At 38.8% G+C, this 26,632-nt stretch overlaps 1 protein-coding gene across 3 annotated transcripts; it reads left to right on the forward strand.

Moving 5' to 3' along the window:
- The first annotated feature begins 3,906 nt into the window (after positions 1-3,906).
- LOC104096798 (serine/threonine-protein kinase SRK2E) lies at positions 3,907-10,233 on the forward strand. 3 transcript variants are annotated; one of them, XM_009603226.4, is made up of 10 exons: positions 3,907-4,160; positions 4,249-4,491; positions 5,431-5,505; positions 5,590-5,691; positions 5,774-5,827; positions 5,924-6,016; positions 6,446-6,538; positions 8,960-9,064; positions 9,145-9,243; positions 9,647-10,233. In XM_009603226.4, the coding sequence occupies exons 2-10, from the start codon at positions 4,315-4,317 to the stop codon at positions 9,935-9,937; spliced, it is 1,089 nt and encodes a 362-aa protein (XP_009601521.1). In that variant the 5' UTR covers positions 3,907-4,160; positions 4,249-4,314; the 3' UTR covers positions 9,938-10,233. The 3 variants fall into 3 exon arrangements, with proteins under 3 accessions (XP_009601521.1, XP_009601522.1, XP_009601520.1); XM_009603227.4 differs by having other exon boundaries at positions 3,907-4,144; XM_009603225.4 differs by having other exon boundaries at positions 3,908-4,087.
- Positions 10,234-26,632: the final 16,399 nt, after the last annotated feature.

Consider the following 26,632-nt stretch of genomic DNA (forward strand, 5'->3'; position numbering starts at 1 on the left):
CCACTACGCCCGAAGAATCATCCATAAGCAATGCCAAGCTATCTAAGCGTATCTAATCTGGCATGGAATATACATTCGCATTAGGCCTATCCTACCTACGGACTTCAAGCCAATTCCGATCATCTCCAAATAGGTATATAACCTCCCCAAGATCAACAATGACCCTATCTATGACACATACGATCTATCATAAAATCTGTAACAACTTCCATAGTCCACAACCAACGGAATAGAGCGTCTCTCAGACATAAATTCGCCAATCACAAAATTTATAACTTTCTAAATCTGCATCACCCTTATAATACAACATGCAACCATCTTCACAACAATTGATTCTCATAGATGAGAGTCCTAACTTAGAAACCAATATTTTAGCCTTATAGAAATCCTCAGGTATGTTGAAAGTTAGGTCAACTAGTTCACTCATAAGGCCAATGAAAGAATCCATTCCTACTTGAGAAATATTGGTATTTGATTTGATACTTAATAATTTAACCGCAACAGACAACTGAGAGTGCATATTCCCTTCACATAGCGGACGATTAGCGGCCTCTAACTGTTCATAAAAATATTTTGCCTCTTCGTTATGATCTTGTTCAACACTTTCATGGGGCTCAAACTCGAAGTGCATCCCAAAAGTATCTACAACCATTTCATGGTATCTAGGATGTTGAACGTTATTTCTCACCGACCTACTACTTTCACCAACAACCATATTATAAAATACACCATCATTACCATCAACCTCTCCATGACTAGTCCACACAAAATAATTATTCACAAACTCTTTTTTATAAAGATGAGTCTTAACATCCTCCGATCCCAAAAAATTCAAACACTTACACTTCACAAGGACACCTAATCATCCTTTCAAACTAAAATAGTTCAAGTGACATTGCATGCCTAATAAATTCATTAACCCCTTCTATAAATTCCTCCCTAAAAAATCGATGATTTGGATAATTCCTATTATACATCCAACTACGATATTCCATCTACACAAAGAACAAAAACTTACATGTTTTATTAATTGAGTATTCAAATTAATTTATAGTTTAAGTTACATAATAAACTTTAGTAACAATATAGTAAATTTTAATAATTTAAGTGCATATTAATTTGAATACAATATTGCTCTAACCCTAGCATTAATCATAATTAGACTCGATAGAACAATGAATTAGTTAAGCCATTCAATTAGACTAACTCACTTAGTATTAATCATAATTAATAAACCCTAAATCTAATTTAGTAACCCTAAATTATAATTTAATAAACTCTATCATAATCATGATCAATAAAATTAAAAAAATAAAAATTAGCTAACCAAAGCATAATCATAATCTTCTAACATAATATCTTCTAAATTAGCTAAGCCAAGTACATTACATGCTATCATAAACAATATCAATAAGAGTAAACCCTAAATCTAAAGAATTAAAAATCAATTGAAAGAATCCCAAAATTCCAAAATCAATAAGAGTAAACCCTAGTTTATACTATTGAAAGAATTTAAATAACTAAAATTACAAATATAGATAACTAACCTTCAAAGAGAGGAGAGGGGTATGATCTTGGGTGAAAATGGCAGTGGGTGAAGGCTTAGGCAGAGCAGTGGAGGCCGAAAAGCAGTGGTGGTGCACGGCAGTGGTGCGCGGCGATAGCGGACGGGGAGAGACGAAGGGGGCGGGGCTTTGATTTTGGGTGAGAGGGAGGGAGGAGTTGATTTTGGATGGGATTTGGGGTGAAATCGCACCTTTGGAAGAGTGAATGAGAGAAAGAGAAAAGAGAGAAATGGCGAAGAAATCCGTCTCTGGCAGCCCTAAATTAAGTCGGTGTTTATATTTTAATTTTTTTTTAAATAATTTAATTATCAAACCGACCGAAGTCGGTCGATTTTAGTCAATTTATCAAAAATACTTTTACATAAGTAATATTTAATATTTAGTTAATTATCTAATTGATCTAACATCCTAAATTGAAATATATATATATATATATATATATATATATATATATATATATATATATATATATATATATATATACTAGATTATACAATAGATGCTCTGTGTGATAGACTAACTAGATCGAGCAAAGTACGATTGTAACTAGACTTTAAGAGTAAAACACTCATATACTAAATCAATAACTATTAAACAGAATCAGGCACTCATATACTAAAGCACTTACATAGAACATCAATTGTATAATCTAGTTATTCTCGATCACCTGATTAATACTTTGCTCGGATACTTGACCGCTGTATCAATTGAAAATTCAATTATATTCAATTAACCTAAGATATGTTTTTTATGACTTTATTTAACCTAGAACATGCATAATTCTTGATTTTAACTGACAAGACGCTCAGGCATACCGACGGCCTTAATAAATTAATCATTGAGATTTAATGTGTGAGTGATCAAGTCTAAATAACAGCATCCAACACGAGAGAACACATTTGAAAGCAAAATGTATAGTGCTATAACATGTAGTGCTATATTAAAACTTAAGTTGTAGCAACAACAACATATACTCGGTCAAATCTCACGATTGATATATATATATATATATATAATATTTTAATTTAGGGTGTTAAATATATGTATATTGTAGATAAAAATAATCTATAAATATTTGACCATGTTTGACCACTAATACCGACCGACATCGGTCAAAAATTTCCTCAATATTTTTTTGAAAAATTATATTAGTTATGGAAAATAAAACAGAACCTGGGCGGAAAAAAATTAATTTAGTATTCCGACCGATATCGGTCAGAAATGAGGAGCTTATTTTATTTTAATATTTTTTTCGTACATAATAGGCAAGTGTGACCAGCTTTTGGTCAAATATTTACCATATTGTGACTGATTTCAGTCGGAAATGTGAAATGTATCAGATAATACAGTATTTCGATATTATGGGACCACATTTACCGACCAATGGTGGTCGGTATATTTAATTGAAATTGGTTATTTGACTTTTGCGACCAATTTATACTTTTTCCGATCGATTTTGGTCGGTTTTCCCTTCCGACCGATTTTGGTCGGTTTTCCCTTCCCACCGATTTTGGTCGGTATGCTTTGGACGATTTTTTACAGTTTTCTAGTAGTGTCATGTCACATTTACGACCACGTGTTTCCAATGTATTTTATTTTTTATTTCCATCCAATCAAACTTAGCCACATAAATTGAATTTGAAATTGAACTTGTATCTTGTTTTTGGCACAAAATGTTCAAATAAACAACATTCAGCTTCTCATCTCAAATGCTCTTCTTTCTCTCCTTGTTGCAGGAAGTAACACCAACGATATGTATTAGTCTATCGCATGATTTGTCGTGTTCCGTTGCATCTGATTGAGTCGACAATTAATCAGAATATAACTTCCATTAGTTCGGTCAGCACCTTAACTTCCAAGTATGGCTGGCGTTTCTAAAACGAGATTTAATGAGAACAAAGTGTTAAAGAGTGCGCGCAGGGTGGTGACCCACCCTACCCCCTCCATACCCAACATTTAACATTGCAGCATTGCCTATTTGCCTCAACCGTCACCCATATTTATTAATTGTTGCTCTTTTATTTCATATTTTAAAACTTTTTCTGCTTACTCCTTCAAAAATAAAGTCTCAACACTTGGCTGCACAGTGCACTCAGACATTTTCTGATTCTGTGTGTACACCCTTATCCACTAAGCCAAAGGGCAAAGGTTCACCTTCGCATATTCTGACGCCAACCTGTCCCTTAATTTAAGTTAAAGAGGTCACCTTCGTCATTTCAATTCACACAAAATATTGCCACCTTATTTCGCTGATTCAGAGAGAACCGAAACAATTATTATAGCTTTATTTATAAAAAAGCTTAGTTATTATAGTACTGCCTACTCATTCTGGAAGTCCAAAGAAAGAACAAGTTGTTGAAACACTCACTTCATCAACTATATTTAAATATACATATATGCGAGCCGAAAATAAATTGTGATTTGATTATTACTTTGTGTCTTAATCGACGAGTGCATTTATGCATGTAGTTCAAGTCGAGGGCAATTAAAGCTGTTGTGGTAAAGTGATGACTTGTTCACGGGTTTGGAGCTCATCACTTAGCGCTACTCACCCTTTCTTTCTTCTTCAAAATCCTGAGGTTCATCCTTTTCCATGTGGATTCTCCTGTCTGATCTTTTGTTTTTGGATTGGGGTTCTTTTTTTTTTGTGTGTGTGTGGTTAATTCTTTGTCATAATGGTTAGGTAGCGGATGATATATAATGTCAATATGAGGTTCGGCTGAAGGAGAGTTGTAGAGAAAGATAAGTTATGGATCGGACGGCGCTAACGGTGGGACCAGGGATGGACGTACCGATCATGCACGATAGTGATAGATACGAGCTTGTTCGAGACATCGGTTCGGGGAATTTCGGAGTAGCAAGGCTTATGAGAGATAGGCAGACTAATGAGCTTGTTGCTGTCAAATATATAGAGCGAGGTGCTAAGGTTAGTGTTCCAGTTCTTTCGTTTCATTGTGCAGCTTGTCACTTTCTTCGGTGCTGAAATTTATATTTACTCTTTTTGTTTTATTAATGCAACAAACTGTTTGATTGTACACCAAGTTTAGCAAAAATAAGACTTTTGGTTTTCAATATGCCAGTTTTTTCAGAACATGAAAGAATGTCATATAAGGTGGATTGAAAGGGGTATTAGGAAAACTTTACCAGGTTTCGCTTGATTTATTTGTCAGTTTAATGATTTAGTGGGTGTTAGTAGCTCTGACCATGGTGGGGAGTTGGCATTGATTGACATTCCCTAAAAAAATTGGTTTTTGCATCCAGACATGAGAATTATGTAGTGGATTGGGGGAAGAAGTAGAAAGAATGAACTCTGCTCACTCTATGTTTAGGAATGTGACACTCCCTGCTACAGTTGTTGCAGAAAACTGATAGCTTAAACGAACCACTCCCTCCATCCTATTTTATTTGACACATTGGATCGCACATGGAACATAAAATTTTAGTTTGATCTATGTTATATTAGTGTTAGTGGAAGAAAACATTAAAGTACCGGTTAAAAAGTTTGTAGAGTTAACATTGAATTCTTGAATGATTTGAAAGTCAAATAGAATAAAACTATATTGTTTAGTAGAATGGTGCCAAACCTTATGTAGTGTCATGTGCATTGGGACCAAGGAAGTATCAGTTACTTGTAACAAACTTAAACAAAGGAAAATTGACTCTTAGAAGGCCTTTTTTGTGATGGCATTCGTTAGAGGGTCTCTCTTAGAGGGCTTTGTCATTAGTCTATTTTTTGTAGCATTGTCTTGAACAATGGCACTTTGTGCACTTGTTGGGAACTCTGTTTATGGGAATTTTATTGGCCATTTACCTTTTACCAGTTCATCTAACTTATTTTTTTGTTCATTATCCATGAATATTGCAGATTGATGAAAATGTCCAGAGAGAAATCATCAACCACAGATCATTGAGGCACCCTAACATAGTCAGATTCAAGGAGGTACTTTTGAAAATCCATTTTTGTTAACTGTTAAGGTTCTGTAAACTTGATAGTTAATGCTAATGAATGACAATTTGGTTCCAGGTCATACTGACCCCAACTCATTTGGCTATAGTGATGGAATATGCATCTGGTGGAGAGCTGTTTGAGCGAATATGCAATGCAGGCCGGTTCAGTGAGGATGAGGTTTATATCTTACAATGCGATTTTGCTTGTTACTATGTCCTGCATACATTTATTATCTATTAGCTACAATTTTTTGCTGCAGGCACGTTTTTTCTTTCAACAACTCGTATCAGGGGTCAGCTATTGTCATGCCATGGTACTTACTGCCACCTTTCTCTGCCTTTTAATGAAAAGGAAGAATCTATGCAGTTTATGGAAAAGATCCTGATTGCAATTATTTTCTTTTATGAAGCAAGTTTGCCACCGAGACTTGAAATTGGAGAACACATTACTGGACGGAAGCCCGGCACCAAGGCTAAAGATTTGTGATTTTGGATATTCAAAGGTATCGAGTGTTTTCTCTCTACTCTTTTCCTATACCAACTACGTACTGAGCTCATCTTAGAAAGCATACTCTCCAGTGTTGCAGTGTAAACATTTGGATTCAATGCTTTGTTTCATGTGAGCTAGCTTGAAAATATAGCAACTCTTTTTCATGTGGGTTTACGCGAGGGGTGGAGCAACAGTTTTACTTGCGGGTTCTCTAGGTTTAGCTCGGTATTTGTGTTAAAAATTTATTTAATGTGTATAAATAATTTATCCAAAATTTAGTAACTTGTCTTTTCCAGAATTCAAAATTCATGACATGGATGAGATTTTGTTGTATCTCAAACCCTTGAAGTATTTGAACTTCTTTTTCCTCTCACTACCTTGTTCTTTCTTCATGCATCCTTCATATCTTGTTGAGCATCCTTTTGACTGTTGTTGCTTGCAGTCCTCAGTGTTGCATTCGCAGCCTAAATCAACTGTCGGCACACCTGCATATATTGCTCCTGAGGTTTTACTCAAGAAAGAATATGATGGGAAGGTAACTCTTTTACCATTTTAGTCTTTCTTTTCTTTTGGTAGGTGGTAAAGTTCGAAATATCATTGAATCAGGCACCAAACAGAGTGCTAATCCCTGTACAAAGTTGTTGCAATACTTGCATGATTTTCAAAGTTAATATGAATGTTATCCTTTTAGACAAAGATAGAACAGTCACAATCTACCAATACATAAGGCTTGCTTTTTCTATTCACGTCTATGAGCGTGGACACCTCTATTTTGCCCAAAACAAAAATTGCAATATCTGTGTCCATTGTAAACGCTCCTCAGCACAAACCGAAAAGTTTTGATAAACCAGCTATGAACTTGGTCATGTCACCTTGGGTGCTCTTTTTTGCTTCCCGCACAAATGCCAAAAAGGAGTTTGGTTTCATATCCGGAAATTTTTTCCTGGCTACATGTTATTGCCTCCATGGTAGAAAGAATTCCTTGACGGAAGACGTCATCATCCAGAAAATCCCCAGTTTCAATGATAAAGGACCACAAGTATAGCCCTGTTCATGAAGCAACACAATATGATGAACTATCTCGTCTAAAAACTAATAACCATTCGCATATCTAAGTGCCCATTATTTTCATCTGATATCTAGTCGAGTGATACTTCCAGGCTGCTTCCTATGCATAAAAAGTTGCTAGTTTGGACCCTCCTCCAAATAATTTTCCAAAGAGTATCTTCATTTCCGTAATTATTTGGAGCTGCATAAAATAGAATTAGCAGATCATTGAGTAGTAGTGTTCCACGTGAAGCTATCGTGATCTCTGAAGCTCAGATCAGTTTTGCGCATAGATTAAAAGGAAGAGAAAAGATTCAAGTTCCCAATTCTTTGCAACACTTCTTAGTTTGGGTTGATAGAATATTGACATCCTTGCAAACAGAAATAAGCTTGAATGACGTCCTGTTTTCTGTCATTAAATTGGTGATAGTGGGGGAATGGATGCTCAAGAGCCCCTTACCAGTTCTTTCTGATTCACAAATACCCTCTTATCCCACCCTCCCCGCAGGCGTTCCTCTTGCACCCATGTGTCCGGTTCCTCTTAATTGTCATCCCTAATGACCTACCCATCTTGCTATCTGTGGATTTCAGTTTATTTTCTACAATTGAATCCAGATTAGATCTTTGTAATCATCCCTCAACTTTGAGTCACCTATTGAATAATGTCCAAGAGAGACCTGCCGTTTTATTGAAGTAGTCTAGGAGACATGTTTAACTATTTGTAAAGTTAAACAGTTTTCTCAATCAACTTTTAGATATTTTTAGCTACAGAATTTTGATTTACATTACTTTTAACTCTTAACTATGCAATTTTATTTGAGAAAATAAAAAATCAATGTAGAATTCACCAGTGTTGTCAAAGGCTCGGTTAAGCCGCACTTTAACACTCAAGCGGTGCAAAACTGGATCAGCGTTCTGCTTCTCCTATGCGGTGCTTTTGTACAGGCACGAAGGCAGTAAGGCATGTGCCTCATCGTCCATGGACCGTCTATTTGTTCTTAAAGCCCCCCGAGAAGGGTTCTTAGACGCTGTTTGATGGACCATTCAGCATTAGAACTATCAAGATGTGAAAGGATAGATTTGTCTGAAAATGTAAAAAGTTGTTCTGTTAAAATACTTAATTTGTATAAAATTCCTTGAAAGTTCGCAGCCAAAGTAAACTTATTTTCAAACTGTATGGATACCTTGGGATTTTGGGCACTTTAGATGTTCTATTGAATTTAATCTTGTTCTGCTCTCTTATTGGACCAGTTTCTCATAATTAAATTAATTAATCACGATCTTCCTGTTCCACAAGACAAGAATGCACCATTGTTTCTAGATGTACTCAAAGCATGACATACTAGTATGTAACTCAGTAAATGCTGTTTTTTTTAACTCGGTGAAATATTAAGAAATAATATTTACTTGTTTCTATTCTTCCTCTCGAAAGGGTCTTTCGGAAATAGCCTTTATCTCCTAGAGGAAGGGTAAAGTCTGCGTGCACATTAGCCTTCCCAGACCCTACTTGTGGGATTCCACTGGGTTGTTGTTGTTGTTGTTGAAATATTAAGAAATAAGTAATTCTGTCAATGTGGAAGGGACCATATAATTATATTACCAATTCATTAGACCCCTAAAAAGTGCAAACTCAACAGTCCAAATTTCAAAATTGACTTAAAATAGTTAATGGCCATAGGAATCACTTGTGTTCAAACTTTTTGCTGTACCAGACAAACTTAGCCATTTGTTTGTTTGATGTTTGTTCCAAAGTTTTCGTTTTACTCTCTACCTATGTCATAAACACTTGCAGACGAGTTTCGGTCTTGTTTGGTTTTACCTTCCTCCAATAAGCTATCATATTCATTGACTTTCATATGGCTTATTCATCGTTTAAAAGTTTTTCATCATTATCACAACTTTTTTGCAGATTGCAGATGTATGGTCTTGCGGGGTGACTTTGTATGTCATGCTTGTGGGAGCTTACCCTTTTGAAGACCCAGAGGAGCCTAAGAATTTTCGCAAGACAATACAAGTAAATTCCTTTACTCTATTGTTGCTGCAAAATCTTCATCGTTTCTGTTACTTGACTCCAAGCTCTTTTCTTTTTTGCAGCGAATCTTGAATGTACAATATTCAATTCCAGATTATGTCCACATATCTGCTGAATGTCGTCATCTGATCTCAAGAATATTTGTAGCTGATCCTGCAAAGGTATATTAACTTTGTCGAAATAATAGTTTCCTGTATTCAAATTTTCATCCTTCACTGTCACTCTCAAAAGTATACTTTTAAGATTTTCCAGTTAACTACTCTTTGGGTGTAGCAACAGTTCAATGCGTTTATGGTTGAACTTTTATCCTATCCTGGTCAGGGGAATCTTTTACCCGAAGGTGCCCATATCTTTGCCAATGGATCTTCCTTTTCTTTTGCTAAATCGTTTTTCCGCACCCCTTTATCATGATTCTTCACGGGGCTTCTTTCTTCTCTTTGTTGAGCATTGCCTGGTGCGGGAAGTAGTATTTGATGAATAGTCTTATTTAGCTTTGTTTGTGATTGAACAGTTTGAGCTATATTCAGAGTTTAATTTGGTCATGCTATGTTTGCATTGCAACAGAGGATAACGATGCATGAGATCAAGAACCATGAGTGGTTCTTGAAGAACCTCCCTGCAGATCTCATGGATAACAATACAAACAATCAGTTTGAAGAGCCAGATCAACCTATGCAGAGTATTGATGAAATCATGCAGATAATAGCCGAGGCCACGATTCCTGCAACTGGAACCGACAACCTGAATCAGTATCTTACGGGATGCTTGGACATTGATGATGACATAGACGAAGACTTGGAGAGCGATGCTGACCTTGACATTGATAGCAGTGGAGAGATTGTCTATGCAATGTAAAAGATACGCAAGGCCATGTTGATGAAATGAGGAGGACCCGTGTAGTCCCGTAGTTCTTAATTCTCTGGTCGTACTCTTTGGTATCCACTATCCCCTATATGTATATGAAATGCAGTTCACACATGTTGAAGATCCAATCTCCCCCTCCTCTCTTTCCTTTCTTCTGTGGTTGTATCGGTAATCTGTATTGATGTTATTTTCCTGCTCAAACTCTGTACTTGTATAAACTACTCTGTAACATTATACAACTTGCATCGTTTACCCTGTAGCCTGTACTTGTATATTTGACCATTACTGAGGAATTGTACTCTAGGGGAATAATCACTTCTTGCATGCAATTAGCAATGTCCTTGCAAATGTTTTGCGTGATATGTTGTGACATTTAGGTAGTTTTCTTGTTCTCAATCTATAGCTCTATATGTAACGCACAGATTCGAGCAGTTTCTCCATCTTACCTTAATTAGTTTGATACAAATTGCATTCCAAGTTTTCATCTTGGCGAAATGGTTGAGGTATGAATTGAAAGATGCTATTATTTTAGGGGTGAATTGTGTCTTGTTTAATTTTCACGTGTTAAAGAACCGGATTTTTTAACTTATCTATATACTATATTAAAAACACGAAGGCAGTTAGCGAAATATCGTTCGCATTTTTTTTCCTTTAAAAATAGAGTTCACATTGGGCAAAATAGTCATTCTAATTAATTTCCTAATGTTTAGGGATAGTCATTTAATTATTTTTCTAATATCTAGGAATAATCATTTAGTTTTACTAAAAATCTTTCCTTATTTAAATATTAAAAAATTAATTAGAATGACTATTTTGCCCACAATGAACTTTATTTTTAAAGGGTAAAAAAGGCTAACGACATTTCGCTAATTGCCTTCGTGCTTTTAATATAGTGTAGATAAGAACTCTTAATATTTAGGACTTTAAAAGTAATAAAAGTTTTACCTTATTTAAATTATTTCCTCATTTAAATTAACATACTTTTCATATTGAGATAATATGAATTATATTCTTTGATGGGCCTGGAACTCACTTGAACAAAGCGTAAAATTTTAAATCAAAAGATCCAAACGCCATTAGTTATGTATTTTATTTTGAATTTAATTTTGAAAGAATTAGTTTTGAAACTTTAAAAAGAATTCCTTGGTTTCAAATTTTTGTCGGCTTTTACACTTTGTGTGTTTTCTGACTCATGATTATCTTTAATTATTAATATAACTATGAAACTCGTGACCAATATCAGTACTAATAGTAAGATTCTCATGATAAAAATAGATATTGCAAACACTATTATAATGATTTATCTATATGCACATTACATGAAATGTTAATAGATTTTTATACTTTTTGAGAATAATATTACATAACGATACCTTCAAGTTGATTAAGATAATAATAATAATAATAATAATAATAATAATAATAATAATAATAATAATAATAAATATTATTTTTTATCCTTAATTTTTGTGATAATCATTTTATGTTTTTTCTAGAAACACATGTAATTGGGTTTAAACAATACTTATCCGATTAAATTGTTCGTATGATAGTTAAAACTAATAATATAATATCTTTTTTTCAGTTTGATTTCCAATAAGGAATAAGATGAAATTCATATTATCTACTTGAGTAATAGGATTTATTTTTTAAGGTCATGAAGAATATAATATTGTTATAAGATATGTTTGAGTACGAGTTAGCATATTATTCTGTCATGTCGAACAACAAAATCAAATGCACAATTCATATACCAAAATCATGATAAGACATTAGAATAATTTTATGTGATGTACGTAATATTTTCTTTATTAAGCTCGCTATTATCAATATTCATCATTTTCAAAAGCTTGTGCTCTTTTTGATTTTATTTTATAAGTCAATTACATAGGTTAATAATATTTGTGTAATTTTTTAAAGAATTATACTCGCTGATATGAAATACACGCGCAATGCGCGTACTCTAAATCTAATACTATATTAAAAGCACGAACATTTTTAGCGAAATGTGGTTCGCCTTTTATACCCTTAAAATTTTATTTTCACATTAAACAAAATTATCATTTATGCTTTTTCCTAATATTTAGAAGTTTTAAACCAATTATATTTTGTTTATTGTTTTTTTACCTTTTTTGAAATATTCATTTTTTATATTAGGATTCTAATTATTATAACTTTAAAATTAGCTGAAATTTTGGTTATTAAATCCTTCCTTTTAAAGCTAGGTACTAGGGGAGAAGTCTTAATATTTAAGTCGTAATGCATAAATCCAAGAAATGTACTACATTAACAAAATATGACAGTAATTGGTTAGAGCTTCTTTTGTGTAATTGAGTAACATAGAAACGACAACTAATACTATCCTAATTTGTGCTATCATTAGTCTTAGGCTTTAAAGATAGATCAGATTTTTTAGGAGTGTTTAAAGACATCATGTAGTATAACTATAATTCATTTAATATAATTTGTATTTTTTTTTTCTTTAATGTAATTTCCTTTTCATTTTGATGTAATAAATATATAGGATTACGGATCGGAGCCTCGGCGGAACCTCACTCGACTCTCGAGCTCATCATTCCATCCTTTAACCTACTTGAACTACACGCGACCTGATTTCCTTATTGTATACGGTCAAAATCGGGCGTACCCGATTTTGCTGTTTGATTGAGACAAGGGAGTTGTATCGGGGGTAGCCTCGTAATAAATCAGAACCGAGCTCGAAGATGAGACATCAAACCTAGAGATCGAAGTGTATGTTGAGACTGAGGCCAACAACAATCGAGACCAAGTATGACCGACTTCGAGGGCAGCATAATAACGGAATGGCGAGATATCAGTAACCGGTCGAAAATCACGGCGTGAATCTCGAAACATATATTCGAGACTGGTCGAGGATCATGGCGTAAATCTCGGAACGGACCGAATTAGAAGCGATTAACTAGCTGTTTATATGATTTCCTTCTGTAATTAGAGACATAACATAATTAGGTTTCCTCTACTATATAAAGAGGAGTTCCAATCATTTGTAGGCATCATGATTCACTGAAAAACATATACATATATGTTGCTTTCTATGTCTTACTTATTGTTCATCATTGCTTGTTCCATCCTCTGCTGTTCTTATTAACTAACCTCGAGACTATCTTGAGTCAAGGTCGAGGAATTGTTTGCAGACCGGTTTGATCTATTTTACTGTCCAATTTATCTATTTAATTCGTTATTTATCAATTGGTGCTGGTTTAAATCACATATCCTTAAAACCACAATATAAGTTAAATTATTACTCAATTTTTAGGGTAAATAGTTTGGCGCCCACCGTGGGGCTAAGGATAATAGTGATTATTCAGTTCTGATTCTGGTAAAACACACTATTTTACGCTTGTTCTTATCGAGTATCTTTTCTTTCAGGTTAAAACATGTCAAACTTACAAAACGCATCCACACACGGTGACAATGGCCTCGAATTCCATGATGAAAACGAAAATGTGATCGCTCCAAGAGTCGAGGTGCCACAGGCTAATCTCGGGGCAGCACCGGTTGCCAACCCAGTCGATATCAGTTTGCACGTTGCTCTAAACGCAGACTTAGGCGCAGATCTCGATAGGAGTGTACGTAGAGAAGGCCGATCTAGTAGCCAAGGAACACAGGGCAGAGGAGACGAAGGAGTCAGTCTCCAAGTGATATTCGAGATGCTTCAGGTTCAGCAAGCCGCTATTGCTCAGTTACAAAATCAACATAGAGCTCCAAATAGGGTCGAGCTGAAAATTAATCGTTGTACCGAGCCAGTACCGAAAAGGTCGAATGGTAACGAATCGGGGACTAATCATGCGGTAATGAAAATGCTCGAGGAGCTCACCAAAAGAATTGAATCAAGGGAGAATAGAATCGAAGCCAACGATAAAAAAGTAAAGACATACAACTCTCGAGTTGATCAGATACCGGGGGCACCGCCAATCTTGAGAGGGATGGATTCGAAGAAGTTTGTACAAAAGTCGTTTCTTCTAAGTGCGGATCCGAAGCCTATTCCAAAGAAGTTTTGTATGCCAGACATACCCAAATACAATGGGACCACCGATCCCAACGAGCATGTTACTTCATATACATGCGCCATCAAGGGTAACGATTTGGAGGATGATGAAATCGAATATGTGTTGTTGAAAATATTTGGAGATACCCTTTCGAAGGGAGCAATAATTTGGTATCACAACCTGCCACCAAATTCCATCAACTCATTCGCCATGTTAGCAGATTCTTTCGTAAAGGCATACGTCGGGGCCATAAAGGTCGCAACGAGGAAATCAGACCTTTCAAGGTAAGACAAAGGGATAATGAAATACTCAGGGAGTTTTTGTCCCGATTTCAAATGGAACGCATGGAGTTGCCGCCGGTCACAGATGATTGGGCCGTTCAAGCTTTCACCCAAGGGTTGAATGAGCGGAGTTCGATAGCATCACGTCAGTTGAAACAAAATCTGATTGAGTATCCAGCTGTAACTTGGGCAGATGTACACAATCGATATCAGTCGAAGATCAGGATCGAGGACGACCAATTAGGAGTCCCTTCTGGTTCATTATATCCAAACAGGTCGACAATTAAAAACCAGAGGGACGTCGATAAGGATCCAAGGTCGAACAGGGACCGATATCAACCTTATACCGCAGATCGAAGGAATAATGGTTCAGGACGCAATTCCGCCCGGAATGATCGAAGAAATAATCGAGGACAGAATTCTCGGGGACTTATGAGAAAAAGTGGTTTTGACAAGTGTGCCGATCCCACAGAGGCACCTTGGTTATCGAAATATAACTTTGGCATCGATGCATTGTATTGGCAATCGGAAGGATCAGAGATACTAGGTGGCCCAAACCCTTACAAACCGATCCTTCCCAAAGAAACCCAAATTTGATGTGCAAGTATCATGGCACGCATGGTCATAAGACCAAGGATTGCAGGCAATTAAGGGAGGAGGTAGCCCGTCTATTCAATGAGGACCACCTTCGAGAGTTCCTCAGCGATCGAGCGAAGAATCATTTCAGAGAAAGGGACGCCAACAGGAAAAATGAACAGGAGGAACCCCAACATGTCATTCATATGATCGTCGGTGGGGTCGACATTCCATAGGGACCATATTCAAACGCACTAAGGTATCAATCACTAGGGAAAAACGAACCCGAGATTATGTTCCCAAAGGCATTTTATCATTCAACAACGAAGAAGCAGAAGGCATTTCTCAGTCCCACAACGACGCTCTGGTAATTTCTATCTTATTAAATAAAGTTCAAGTTAAGCATGTTTTAGTGGATCCAGGTTGCTCGGCGAATATCATTCGATCAAGGGTCGTGGAGCAGCTCGGCCTACAAAATCAAATCGTGCCCACAGCTCGAGTCTTAAACGGTTCAGTATGGCTAGTGAAACAACTAAAGGGGAGATTATTCTACCGGTGAACGTGGCTGGAACCTTTCAAGATACTAAGTTTCACGTAATCGAGGGTGACATGAGGTACAATGCCCTGCTCGGAAGGCCTTGGATCCACAATATGAGGGCAGTCCCTTCAACTATCCACCAAATGATGAAATTCCCGACGTCGGACGGTGTAAGAACAGTATACGAGGAGCAGCATGCTGCAAAGGAAATGTTTGCGGTCGATGAGGTAACACCGATATCGACACTATCAACCTCGGAAAGGTTGAGCATCAAAGGTAAGCAGGAAGTCAAATAGCAATCATAGCCACCAGCCTCGGCCGAATCGGGGAAGCAGAAGATAGAAGAAGAAGAGGAGGATTTTTTGACCCCTCGAACTTTTATTGTTCCCGAAGATTCTGACGCCACCAAATCAACAGTCGAAGAGCTGGAACAGGTTATATTGATCGAGTACCTGCCCGAGCGAAAGGTATACCTAGAAACGGGATTAACCCCCGAACTCAGAAAAAAGCTTATTCAATTTATTACTGATAACATGGATTGTTTTGCTTGGTCCCATTTAGACATGATAGGTATCCCACCGGAGATAACGATGCATCGGTTAAGCCTGGACCCTAGGTTCAAACCGGTGAAGCAAAAGAGAAGACCCCAATTCGAGGTAAAGCACGCATTCATAAAGGACGAGGTAACTAAACTTCTCAAAATAGGGTCCATTCGGGAGGTGAAATATCCCAAATGGTTAGCCAATGTAGTTGTAATCCCTAAAAATGTGAACAAACTTAGAATGTATGTAGATTATAAGGATTTAAACAAGGCGTGCCCCAAAGATTCTTTTTCACTGCCTAACATCGATCGCATGATCGATGCCACGGCCGGCCATGAGATCCTTACTTTTCTCGATGCCTACTCCGGGTACAATCAAATCCAAATGAACCCGCAGGACCGAGAAAAGACTTCATTTATCACCAAGTATGGAACATATTGTTATAATGTAATGCCCTTCGGGCTAAAAAATGCAGGAGCTACTTACCAACGCCTAGTAAATAAAATGTTTGAAGAACAAATAGATAAATCAATGGAAGTTTATATTGACGACATGCTAGTTAAGTCCCTGTGCGCAGAGGACCATTTGGCTCATTTGCAGGAAACGTTCGAGATTTTAAGGAAATACAACATGAAGCTCAATCCCGAGAAATGTGCTTTCGGTGTCGGTTCGGGCAAGTTCCTTGGCTTTATGGTATCGAATCGGGGGATCGAAATCAACCCGGATAAAATCAAGGCCATCAAAGACATCACCATCGTGGACAATGTAAAAGTCGTGCAGAGGCTAACCGGACGGATAGCTGCCTTAGGCTGATTCATTTCGAGGTCATCGAATTTAAGCCACAGATTTTTCTCTCTACTCAAAAAGAAGAACGATTTTGCCTGGACCCGGAATGCCAACAAGCATTAGAGTAATTGAAGTGATACCTATCGAGCCCACCATTGCTTCACACTCCAAAAGCAGATGAGACACTTTACTTATACTTGGCAGTATCGAAAATCGCGGTAAGTGGTGTCCTAGTTAGAGAAGAGCAAGGTACGCAATTTCCCATTTATTATGTAAGTCGGACCTTAGGAAAAGCAGAAACTAGATATCCGCACTTGAAAAAATTGGCACTGGCACTAATAAGCGCCTCTAGAAAGTTAAGACCATACTTCCAATGTCACCCCATAAGCGTATTAACCACTTACCCGCTTCGTAATATTTTGCACAAATCCGAACTATCAGGCCGATTGGCCAAATGGGCCGTCGAACTCAGTGAGTACGATATCGAGTATCAACCCCGGACGACCATCAAGTCTCAAATTTTAGTGAACTTCGTGGCCGTTTTCATGCCAACCCTCGTACCCGAAGTCGAAAAAGAACTCTTGTTAAAATCGGGTACATCATCGGGGTATGGACCCTTTTCACAGACGGTGCTTCGAATATGAAGGGGTCCGGGCTAGGCATCATTTTAAAGCCGCCCACGGGTAGCACTATTAGGCAATCTATCAAAACTCCTAGGTTTACTAACAATCAGGCCGAGTATGAGGCCATGATTGTAGGTCTCGAGCTAGCTAAAATCTTAAGAGCAGAAGCTATTGAAGCCAAGCGTGACTCTTTACTGGTGGTGAACCAAGTAAACAAAACTTTCAAAGTTCGAAAGGATAGAATGCAAAGGTATTTGGACAAGCTGCAGCTAACCTTGTACCGTTTCAAGGAATGGACATCACAGCATGTACCTCGAGAACAAAACAGTGAGGCCGATGCACTTGCAAGTTTAGGGTCATCGGTCGAGGAAGATAAGATCAACTCGGGGACTATCATTCAACTCTCGAGATCCGTGATCGAGGAAGGTCATGCCGAGATAAACTCTACAAGCTTAACCTGAGATTGGAGGAATAAATATATTGAATACTTGAAGAACGGGAAGCTCCCATCGTACCCTAAAGAGTCGAGGGCCCTACGAACCAAAGCTGCTCGATTCACATTGACTGAAGATGGAACATTATACCGAAGGACATTCGATGGACCATTGGCAGTATGCTTAGGACCAGGAGACACCGATTATGTTCTACGAGAGGTCTAAGAAGGCACTTGTGGGAACCACTCCGGCGCCGAATCACTAATTTGCAAAATCATTAGAGCAGGATACTACTAGGATAGCATGGAAAAAGACACTAAGGAGTTTGTTCGAAAATGTGATAAATGTCAAAGGTTTGCACCGACGATCTATCAGCCCGGAGAACAACTTCATTCAGTCCTATCCCTATGGCCATTCATGAAATGGGGGATGGATATCGTCGGCCCTCTACCATCGACCCCAGGTAAAGCCAAGTTCATTTTATTTATGACTGACTATTTCTCTAAATGGGTTGAAGCACAGGCGTTCGAGAAAGTGAGAGAGAAAGAGGTTATAGACTTCATCTGGGATCACATCGTATGTCAATTTGGGATACCTACCGAAATAGTGTGTGACAATGAAAAACAATTTATCTACAACAAAATGACGAAATTCCTCGAAGATCACAAAATAAAAAGGATATTATCAACGCCGTATCACCCTAGTGGGAACGGACAGGCCGAGTCGACGAACAAGACTATTATCCAAAACCTAAAGAAAAGGTTGAACGACGCTAAAGGGAAATGGAGAGAAATTCTATTCGAAGTTCTTTGGGCATACCAAACAACGTCAAAGTCCAGTACGGGGGCAACCCCGTTCTCCTTAGTATATGGCTCCACAGCCTTGATTCCAGTCAAAGTCGGAGAACCCAGTGCTAGGTTTTGACATACAACAGAAGAGTCAAATCACGAGGCTATAAATACTAGCCTCGAATTATTGGATAAAAAACGAGAAGCCGCACTCATTCGAATGGATGCACAAAATCAACGAATCGAAAGATACTACAATAGGAGAACCAACCTTCGCCACTTCAGAGTCGGGGACTTAGTCCTGAGGAAAGTCACCATCAACACTCGAGATCCTAATGAAGGAAAGCTCAGCCCAAATTGGGAAAGACCCTACCAAGTCCTCGAAATCGTCAGAAAGGGATCTTATAAGCTCGGCACGATGAACGGCGAACAACTGCCAAATAATTGGAACATATCGCTTCTCAAACGGTATTATTGCTAAGGTATGACTTTATTCCTCTTTTTCATTTATATATTCGACACTAGCTCATTACAGATGATTGATCGAAGATATCGAGACCTCAAGTTTTAAAGTACGCGTTGCACTCTTTTTCCCTTAGTTCGGTTTTTGTCCCAAGTGGATTTTTCCGGTGAGGTTTTTAACGAGGCAACAATTATGTGCTACCTGAGGACCATTCAACAGTATCCAAGGCTTCTTTACAATAAACCTCGAATACTGGGAGGCATCACCCTTGGATGTTATGCTTTCGAGAAAAATACTTCGTGTCAAAGGGACTCGATAGAGAAACTTTGTAATGGGCCAAACGGTTGAATGAACCGTGTCCGTATAGATTAGTCGAGCCCCGATGGCAAAACATGTACGCATGTATAAATTATACAAAGAAGCATTCTTTTTATATCAAACATCTTGTGTCTCAAAGAAAATTTTCTACTATACAAGCTCCATACTTATGATTTTGTGAGAAATGGCTCAAGGGCCAAGGGAAAATATACCTCGGGGACTGCCATCGACATATTCGAGTAATTTAAACTCAAATTTATAAGACCTCAAAGAGGCACTCCTCGATCTACAGGCCAAGGCCATCATTCTCGGGGACTAATACTTCGAACAAGTTCGAAGTATTATTAGGAAATAAGCCCAAGAGGAGTACCCAAATGCTACGGCCAAATTAAAGCGGTTCGGAGACGACCGAATTCTGCAATAAAAATAGGCCTTCAAATTCTTTGAAAAAACGGTTAAAAAAGGCTACCCTCGGCATGTAATCTAAAGGGCCTCGATAAAATCAGCCGACGAAAAATCTTAAGAGGTACCAGATTATCTTAACACAAACGTGCTAAGACACAAAAAGCAAAGGGGTTTCAATCGACAACGACCCTCAAAAAACCCAATGGGTAAAGAATACGTGTTAAGGCATAAAGAATTTTTTTTTTTTACCAAGTCTTCTAAGCCGAAAAAGGGAAAAAGCCATCTTTTAGAGGCCATGTCGGCCCAATCTAAAGAGCCTAAAGGCCAATACTCTTAGAGTTCGAGATTTTGTTCTCACTCAATTCGGACCTATTGGTTCCACTATTCCGAGCTCAAATAAAATATAGCTCGAGGATTCATCAATAAACCTTAAGGGGTCTGTTACTGTGAGTTCAAAATTTACCCGAACTCGGCTATAACTGCAGTACATTTATGGCTTCGATCATGCTATCCGAAATTAAAATCCCGAACATATTATTAAGCTCGGGGACTCGCCCTCGCTTAACTAAAAAACCTAAGGGTTTGTTCTACTCTGAGTTTGAGCTATTGCTCACTCGACTATAGAGGCTACAGTAACCCGATTGCAACAAAGTTTTCACAAAGCAAAACAGAATTTATCATAAATCAGAAATTAGCGAAATGGAAAGAAAAGAAATCTTTCATATATGCAAAGTATTTACAAATACCACTCAGGGTCTTACACAAAAAACAAAAGAAGGAAAAATCCTAAGTGCCTAGTCCACCTCGGGAGCCGCATCTTTGGGAGCTTCATCTTCATCTCCGCTCTCGGATCCACTTACAGAGTCTTCCTCATCGGATAGCAAAGCTCCAGCCTCGTCCTCCAAAACCTTCGCATTCTCGATATCAGTCGTGAGGTCGAAGCCAAGAGCATGCTCCTCCTCAAGAGTCTCTCTTCAAGACTGGCGCCTAGCATGCTCATCAACACTAGACAATCTAACCTCAGCAGCATCAGAAATTTCCTTTACCCTAGTGTTAGCGGCTTCGGCGTCAGCTCGATAGGAGGCCACGAGCACCTCTGCCTTGGATGTGGCCCTTGCAAGCTCAACAGCTAACCGAGTCTCGAGCTCTTCAACCTTATAGGCTCGGGCCAAGTTCTCCTCCTTCACACTTTGGAGTTGATGCTCAACCGAAGACAGTTGGGCCAGAACTGTTTCTTTCTCCGAGGCGAGACGGTCCATGTTCTGCTTTCACCCCAAAGTCTCTACCTCTTTCATCTTGGCCACATCACGAAGTTGCTCAACCAATCCGGCCTTCTGCTGAACCTGCAGGATCAAAGTGTTAGTTTCCAATATCAAGTCAATACATAACAAGCTCCCGAAAGTTTACATTACCCGTTCAATGAACTCGGTCTGATCTCGATGAGCTCTTGTCAGCTCAGCTCGAATGCTCACGATCTCCTCTTCTTTTTGCACATAGAGGAGTTTGAGGGCGTTTCTATCATCCGTAAGCTTTTTGAGATCAACCTCACATCGGTCCAGCTCAGCTCGATACTTGGAAGACACTTCTCAATGGAGCGTTGTAGCCTGTATAGAAAGAAAGGAAATCAGACTTAGAGAAATAAGAACAAATGCAAGCATGGTAGCATGGGCTAAAACTCATTTGGTTCAGAAGCCGCTGAGCCTCATCAAAAATGAGTGATGCGTTAAGGTCGGAAACATCATCGACCCCTACGAAGCAACCACAAAATATATCGTCCCCTTCGGGGGCTGTCCCCATGGATCGGGCATCCCAAAATTTTCCCTCGGTGAACGTGGGACCAGGAGGTGAATCATCGGTATTAATTGCCTCGAGCGAGTCACTCGGGGCATTCTCTTCTCTTTGAAGGGCCTCAGAACTAGACCCTTCGGGCACACCCGCCGGTTGCTCATCACGGTAGGAGGCGTCATCAATAGCTGATGACTCGAGGACTCTGTTCGGACCTTCCCCCGAGATCACCTCGATCTGCGGCTGAACCTCCTTGACCGTCACCGGCTTAGCAGTTATCAAAGCTTTGACGCTTTCCCTCTTCCGAGCCACCAGCCGGCACTCGGCATCTTCTCCCTTCTCATCCTCATCTCGTAGCCTTTGGGCTACATCGGCAGATAGAACGGAGAGATCAGTTTTCGACTTTCGAGCCCTACTTTTCTTGGGCTTTGGGGTATCTAGAGTCGAGGCCCTTCTCCTTTTCTTGTCTTTGGTCGGCTTCGGGGCCTCTTCTTCCCCGAGGGGAGGCGGCCTCATGACGATATTATCTCCAAGACCTGAATAAGAAGAAATCAAGTTAAAAAGAAGTATTTCACAGGAAATCATCACATCAAACACGTACAGGGGAACTTACCATGATTTTTGGCCTCCCATCGACCCTTGGCCAAATCGTTCCATGAGCACTCAGCATACGAAAAGGTTGAAACCAGTTGTCGAACCCAACCTGCAAGGTCTGGGACTGCCCCAGGAAACCAGGGGGAAGCTGCACCATAAAGAAGAATATAGATGAGAAGAGATAAAGGAAACGTAACAGGTAATCAAACGTTATCGGTGAAGTTCTACTTACGTTTCATGTTCTATTTTTCTGGGAATGGCATATTCTCGGTTGGGATTAAATCGGAGGTCCTGACTCGGACAAATCAGCACATCCATCCTCGGTCCTTGTCCTCATCTATGCTCGAGAATAGCACCTCCGTGGCTTGGCGCTAAAGCCTTATTAGTCTACCCCGATAAAGACGGGAGCTGTATAGCCCAATGAGATGATCGAGGGTGAAAGGCATCCCCTCGATCTTGCTCGAGAAGAATCCTAGCAAAATGACAATACGCCAAAAAGAGGGATAGATCTGGCCTAGGGTTACCCGATATTGGCGGCAGAAGTCGATTATGATGGGATCGACGGAACCCAGTGTGAAAGGGTAAGTATACACACTTAAAAGCCCTTTCACATTAGTGGTGATGTCCTCTTCGGGGGTAGGAATCATCGCCTCTTTATTCTCCCAGCAGCAATCCTTTTTCACCTGCTCGAGATCGCCTTCAGATATTGAACAGATATATCTAGACATGGGCTCGTATCGGCCAGGAACCGAAGAGGGTTTTTTGACTTTAAAGTCGGAAGTAAGTTCACATGGCCCGGGGATGCACTCTTCAATACGTGGCTCCACCGGTGTTTTGCCACCGGCTGGCCGCGACGAGGAGGCTTTTTCTTCTTGAGGAACGGATTTTGATGTTTTTGCCATTGTTATATAAGGTTTAAGGAAGAAGAAGGCGGAATTTGTTCTTTAGATATTGGCAAACGAAAACCGGCTAAGTTGATGAACTTGAAGAGAACACAAGAGTTTTCTGAGGATTAGAAGAAGTTTGAAAGTAAAGTTTAAGAGGACTATGAAGTTAGTCTATTTATAATTGCCACTTTGACGGTTTGAAAGCACTACTGGCCGACCATCAACTGGCGTTAATTAATGACCTTGGGAACGGTGCAGACGCGATGCTTCAATTGCTTTTGTCGCTTATGTCACGATGTTGATGTCATAATTGGTTGAGGTACTAAATCGAAGGCTCATTTCATTTCTTCTCGTTACATTCCAAGAAACGAGGGAACTATCTGCATACGGTCAAAATCGAGCCAAACCAATTTTATTGTTTGATCGAGACAAGGGAGTTGCATCGGGGGTAGCCTCGTAATAAATCAGATCCGAGCTCGAAGATGAGACATCAAGCCTAGAGATCGAAGTGTATGTTGAGACCGAGGCCAGCAACAATCGAGACCAAGTATGACCGACTTCGAGGGCAGTATAATAACGGAATGGCGAGATATCAGTAACCGGTCGAAGATCACTGCGTGAATCTCGGAACATATTTTCGAGACTGGTCGAGGATCATGGCGTAAATCTAGGAACGGACCGAATTAGAAGCGATTAACTAGTTGTTTATATGATTTCCTTCTGTAATTAGAGACATAACATAATTATGTTTCCTCTACTATATAAAGAGGAGTTCCAATCATTTGTAGGCATCATGATTCACTGAAAAACATATACATATATGTTGTTTTCTATGTCTTACTTATTGTTCATCATTGCTTGTTCCATCCTCTACTGTTCTTATTAACTAACCTCGAGACTATCTTGAGTCAAGGTCGAGGAATTGTTTGCAGACCGATTTGATCTATTTTACTGTCCAATTTATCTATTTAATTCGTTGTTTATCAATTGGTGCTGGTTTAAATCACATATCCTTAAAACCACAATATAAGTTTAATTGTTACTCAATTTTTAGGGTAAACACTTATAACCTGGGATATGTAGGCTGTCCAAAACCAGAACTCGGTTGCACTCTTCACTCTTTTTTTTATTTCTTGTTCTTTTGAATAATGATATGGTCAAAAATCAGTCACATGACTCAACTTTTATTTGCGTGAAAAGTCTTGATATTTCCAAGTAAAGAGGGGCATGCTGTGAACACCTAATTTTTGACTATATTTAAAATTTTCACCACTTTTTAGTATTTTAATAGTTTTAAGTTTAATTTTTTATATTTTAGCTTTTGTTTCACTTTTTTATAGGTTTTATTTGAGAAAATTGAAAACCAACAAGAAGATTCACATTTTAAAGTATTAATTTTATTTTTCATTTGCAACACAAAAGAAAATTCACAAAAAGTATATTTTTCTTCTAATTTTGGTAAGAATAGTAATTTTATAACTTTTCTTTAATAGAAGAACCCAATGACATTTCGCCGATGTTTTACTATCCAGGTAATAAAATTCATGCCACTTCCACTCTTTTTGGTGTTTTCCCACGAAGCCCTATCATCTCCCTTTTATTCCCCAAAATATACAATAGAAAACAAATGCACATCCAATACATAGGCAAGGCACTGACCACTCAAAAAGATTCCCTCACGCACATAGCACCTGTAGGGATTTGGGGATTTTAGAATTACCCCTGACCCAATTCCCTCAATATACGGATAGGGACTACAGGTCAAAGGGGGGGGATTCACTCTGATCATTTTCTTTCTTCTTTCCCACGAAATAGACAACAATATATATCATTCGTTCTCTGATTTTTAAAAGGGAAATTCATACAAAAGAAAATGCAGCCTCCTTCTTCATCCAAAGACCAATGATGAACACCCCAACAATGCCTCAAACTCCAGCTCCAAATACACCTTGAAATCAGGCCAAAAACATCCCCAAAATGCAGCTGAAACAGCTGCAGAAACAGTCATAAAATAGCCACAGCCTAAAACACCCCTGAAGTACCCCTAAAGCACTAGCAAAACAGCTCCGAAAAATGGCTAAAATCAGCCACCAAAATCACAAATTTCCAGCCCCGAAAACAATCCAAAACAGCCTCAAAACCTTCCAAAATGCAGCTCCAAAATGACCTCAAAAACGAGCTCAAATCCAGCCCCAAATAGCAGCGAAATTAGCTACGAAACTGCTGAAAAAAGCAGCCAAAAACTGATCTGAAACAGCCCCTTAAATCAACACCAAAACCTACTGAAACGACACCATCTTCTTCAGCTCAAAACCACCATTAAAATCTGCTGAACAACCTCCAAACCAGCCAAAAAATACAGAAAAACAGCCCCCTCTTCGCACAAAAATAGCAGCTCCAAAGTCGTGCAACAGTGTTGTTTGTGAAGAAAAAGGATGGATAGATACAGATATGCATAGATTATTGACAGTTGAACAAGGTCACTATCAAGAACAAGTATCCATTGCTGAGGGTTGATGGCTTACTTGACCAGTTTCAGGATGCCAAGATGTTCTCCAAGATTGATGTGAGGTCTGGCTACCATCAGGTGAAGATTAGGACATCAGATGTCCCTAACACAGCTTTTCTGACTCGGTATGATCACTACGAGTTCTTCGTGATGTCATTTGGCTTGACTAATGCCCTAGCCCCCTTTATGAATTTTATGAACCGGGTGTTCAAGACTTATTTGGATTCCTTCATGATCGTCTTCATTAATAATGTTTTGGTTTACTACCGCAGTTGAGAGGAGCATGAGAAGCATCTACAGATCGCACTTCAGACTCTAAAGGATTATCTGTTATATGCTAAGTTTTTGAAGTGCGAGTTCTAGTTAAACTATGTTGCCTTTTTGGGGCCTGTTGTGTCTTTCAAGGGCATCAAAGTGGATCCTAAGAAGATTGAGATAGTTCAGAACTGGCCTAGAACTACTTCAGCTACATAGATTCGAAGCTTTCTAGGTTTGGCGGGTTATTCTCACCGATATTTTGTAGGGTATTCATCTATCTTAGCCTCATTGACCAAGTTGACCCAGAAGGGTGTTCTTTTCAGATGGTCCGACGAGTGTGAGGTGAGCTTTCAGAAGTTGAAGACTGCACTGACTACAACATTATTGTTGGTGCTGCCTATAGGTTCTGGGTCTTACACTGTATATTGTGATACAACACGTATTGGGCTTGGTGCGGTATTGATGTAGGACGATGGCAGCCATTGTTCACACGCTGAAGATTTGGAGGCACTATCTAAACAGTGTTCCATGTAAGGTCTACACCGACCATCACCTGTTCAAGTAGAAGGACCTTAATTTGCGGTAGCAGAGATAGTTAGAATTGCTGAAAGACTTTGATATCACCATATTATATCATCCAGGGAAGGCCAATGTAGTGGCCGATGCATTGAGTAGGAAGGCTGAGAGCATGGGCAGTTTAGCATATTTACGGGCAGTGGAGAGGCCACTAGCCGGTTCGTGAGGTTGGATGTTTCGGAGCCTAGCTGGGTTCTTGCTTGTGTTGTGGCACAGTCATCATTGTTGGAGCAGATCAAGACTCGTCGGTTTGATGATCCTCACTTGTTGGTGTTGAAAGACACGGTGCAACAGG

The sequence above is a fragment of the Nicotiana tomentosiformis genome, chromosome 3, assembly GCF_000390325.3.
Source record: "Nicotiana tomentosiformis chromosome 3, ASM39032v3, whole genome shotgun sequence".
Classification (NCBI taxonomy): Eukaryota; Viridiplantae; Streptophyta; class Magnoliopsida; order Solanales; family Solanaceae; genus Nicotiana; species Nicotiana tomentosiformis.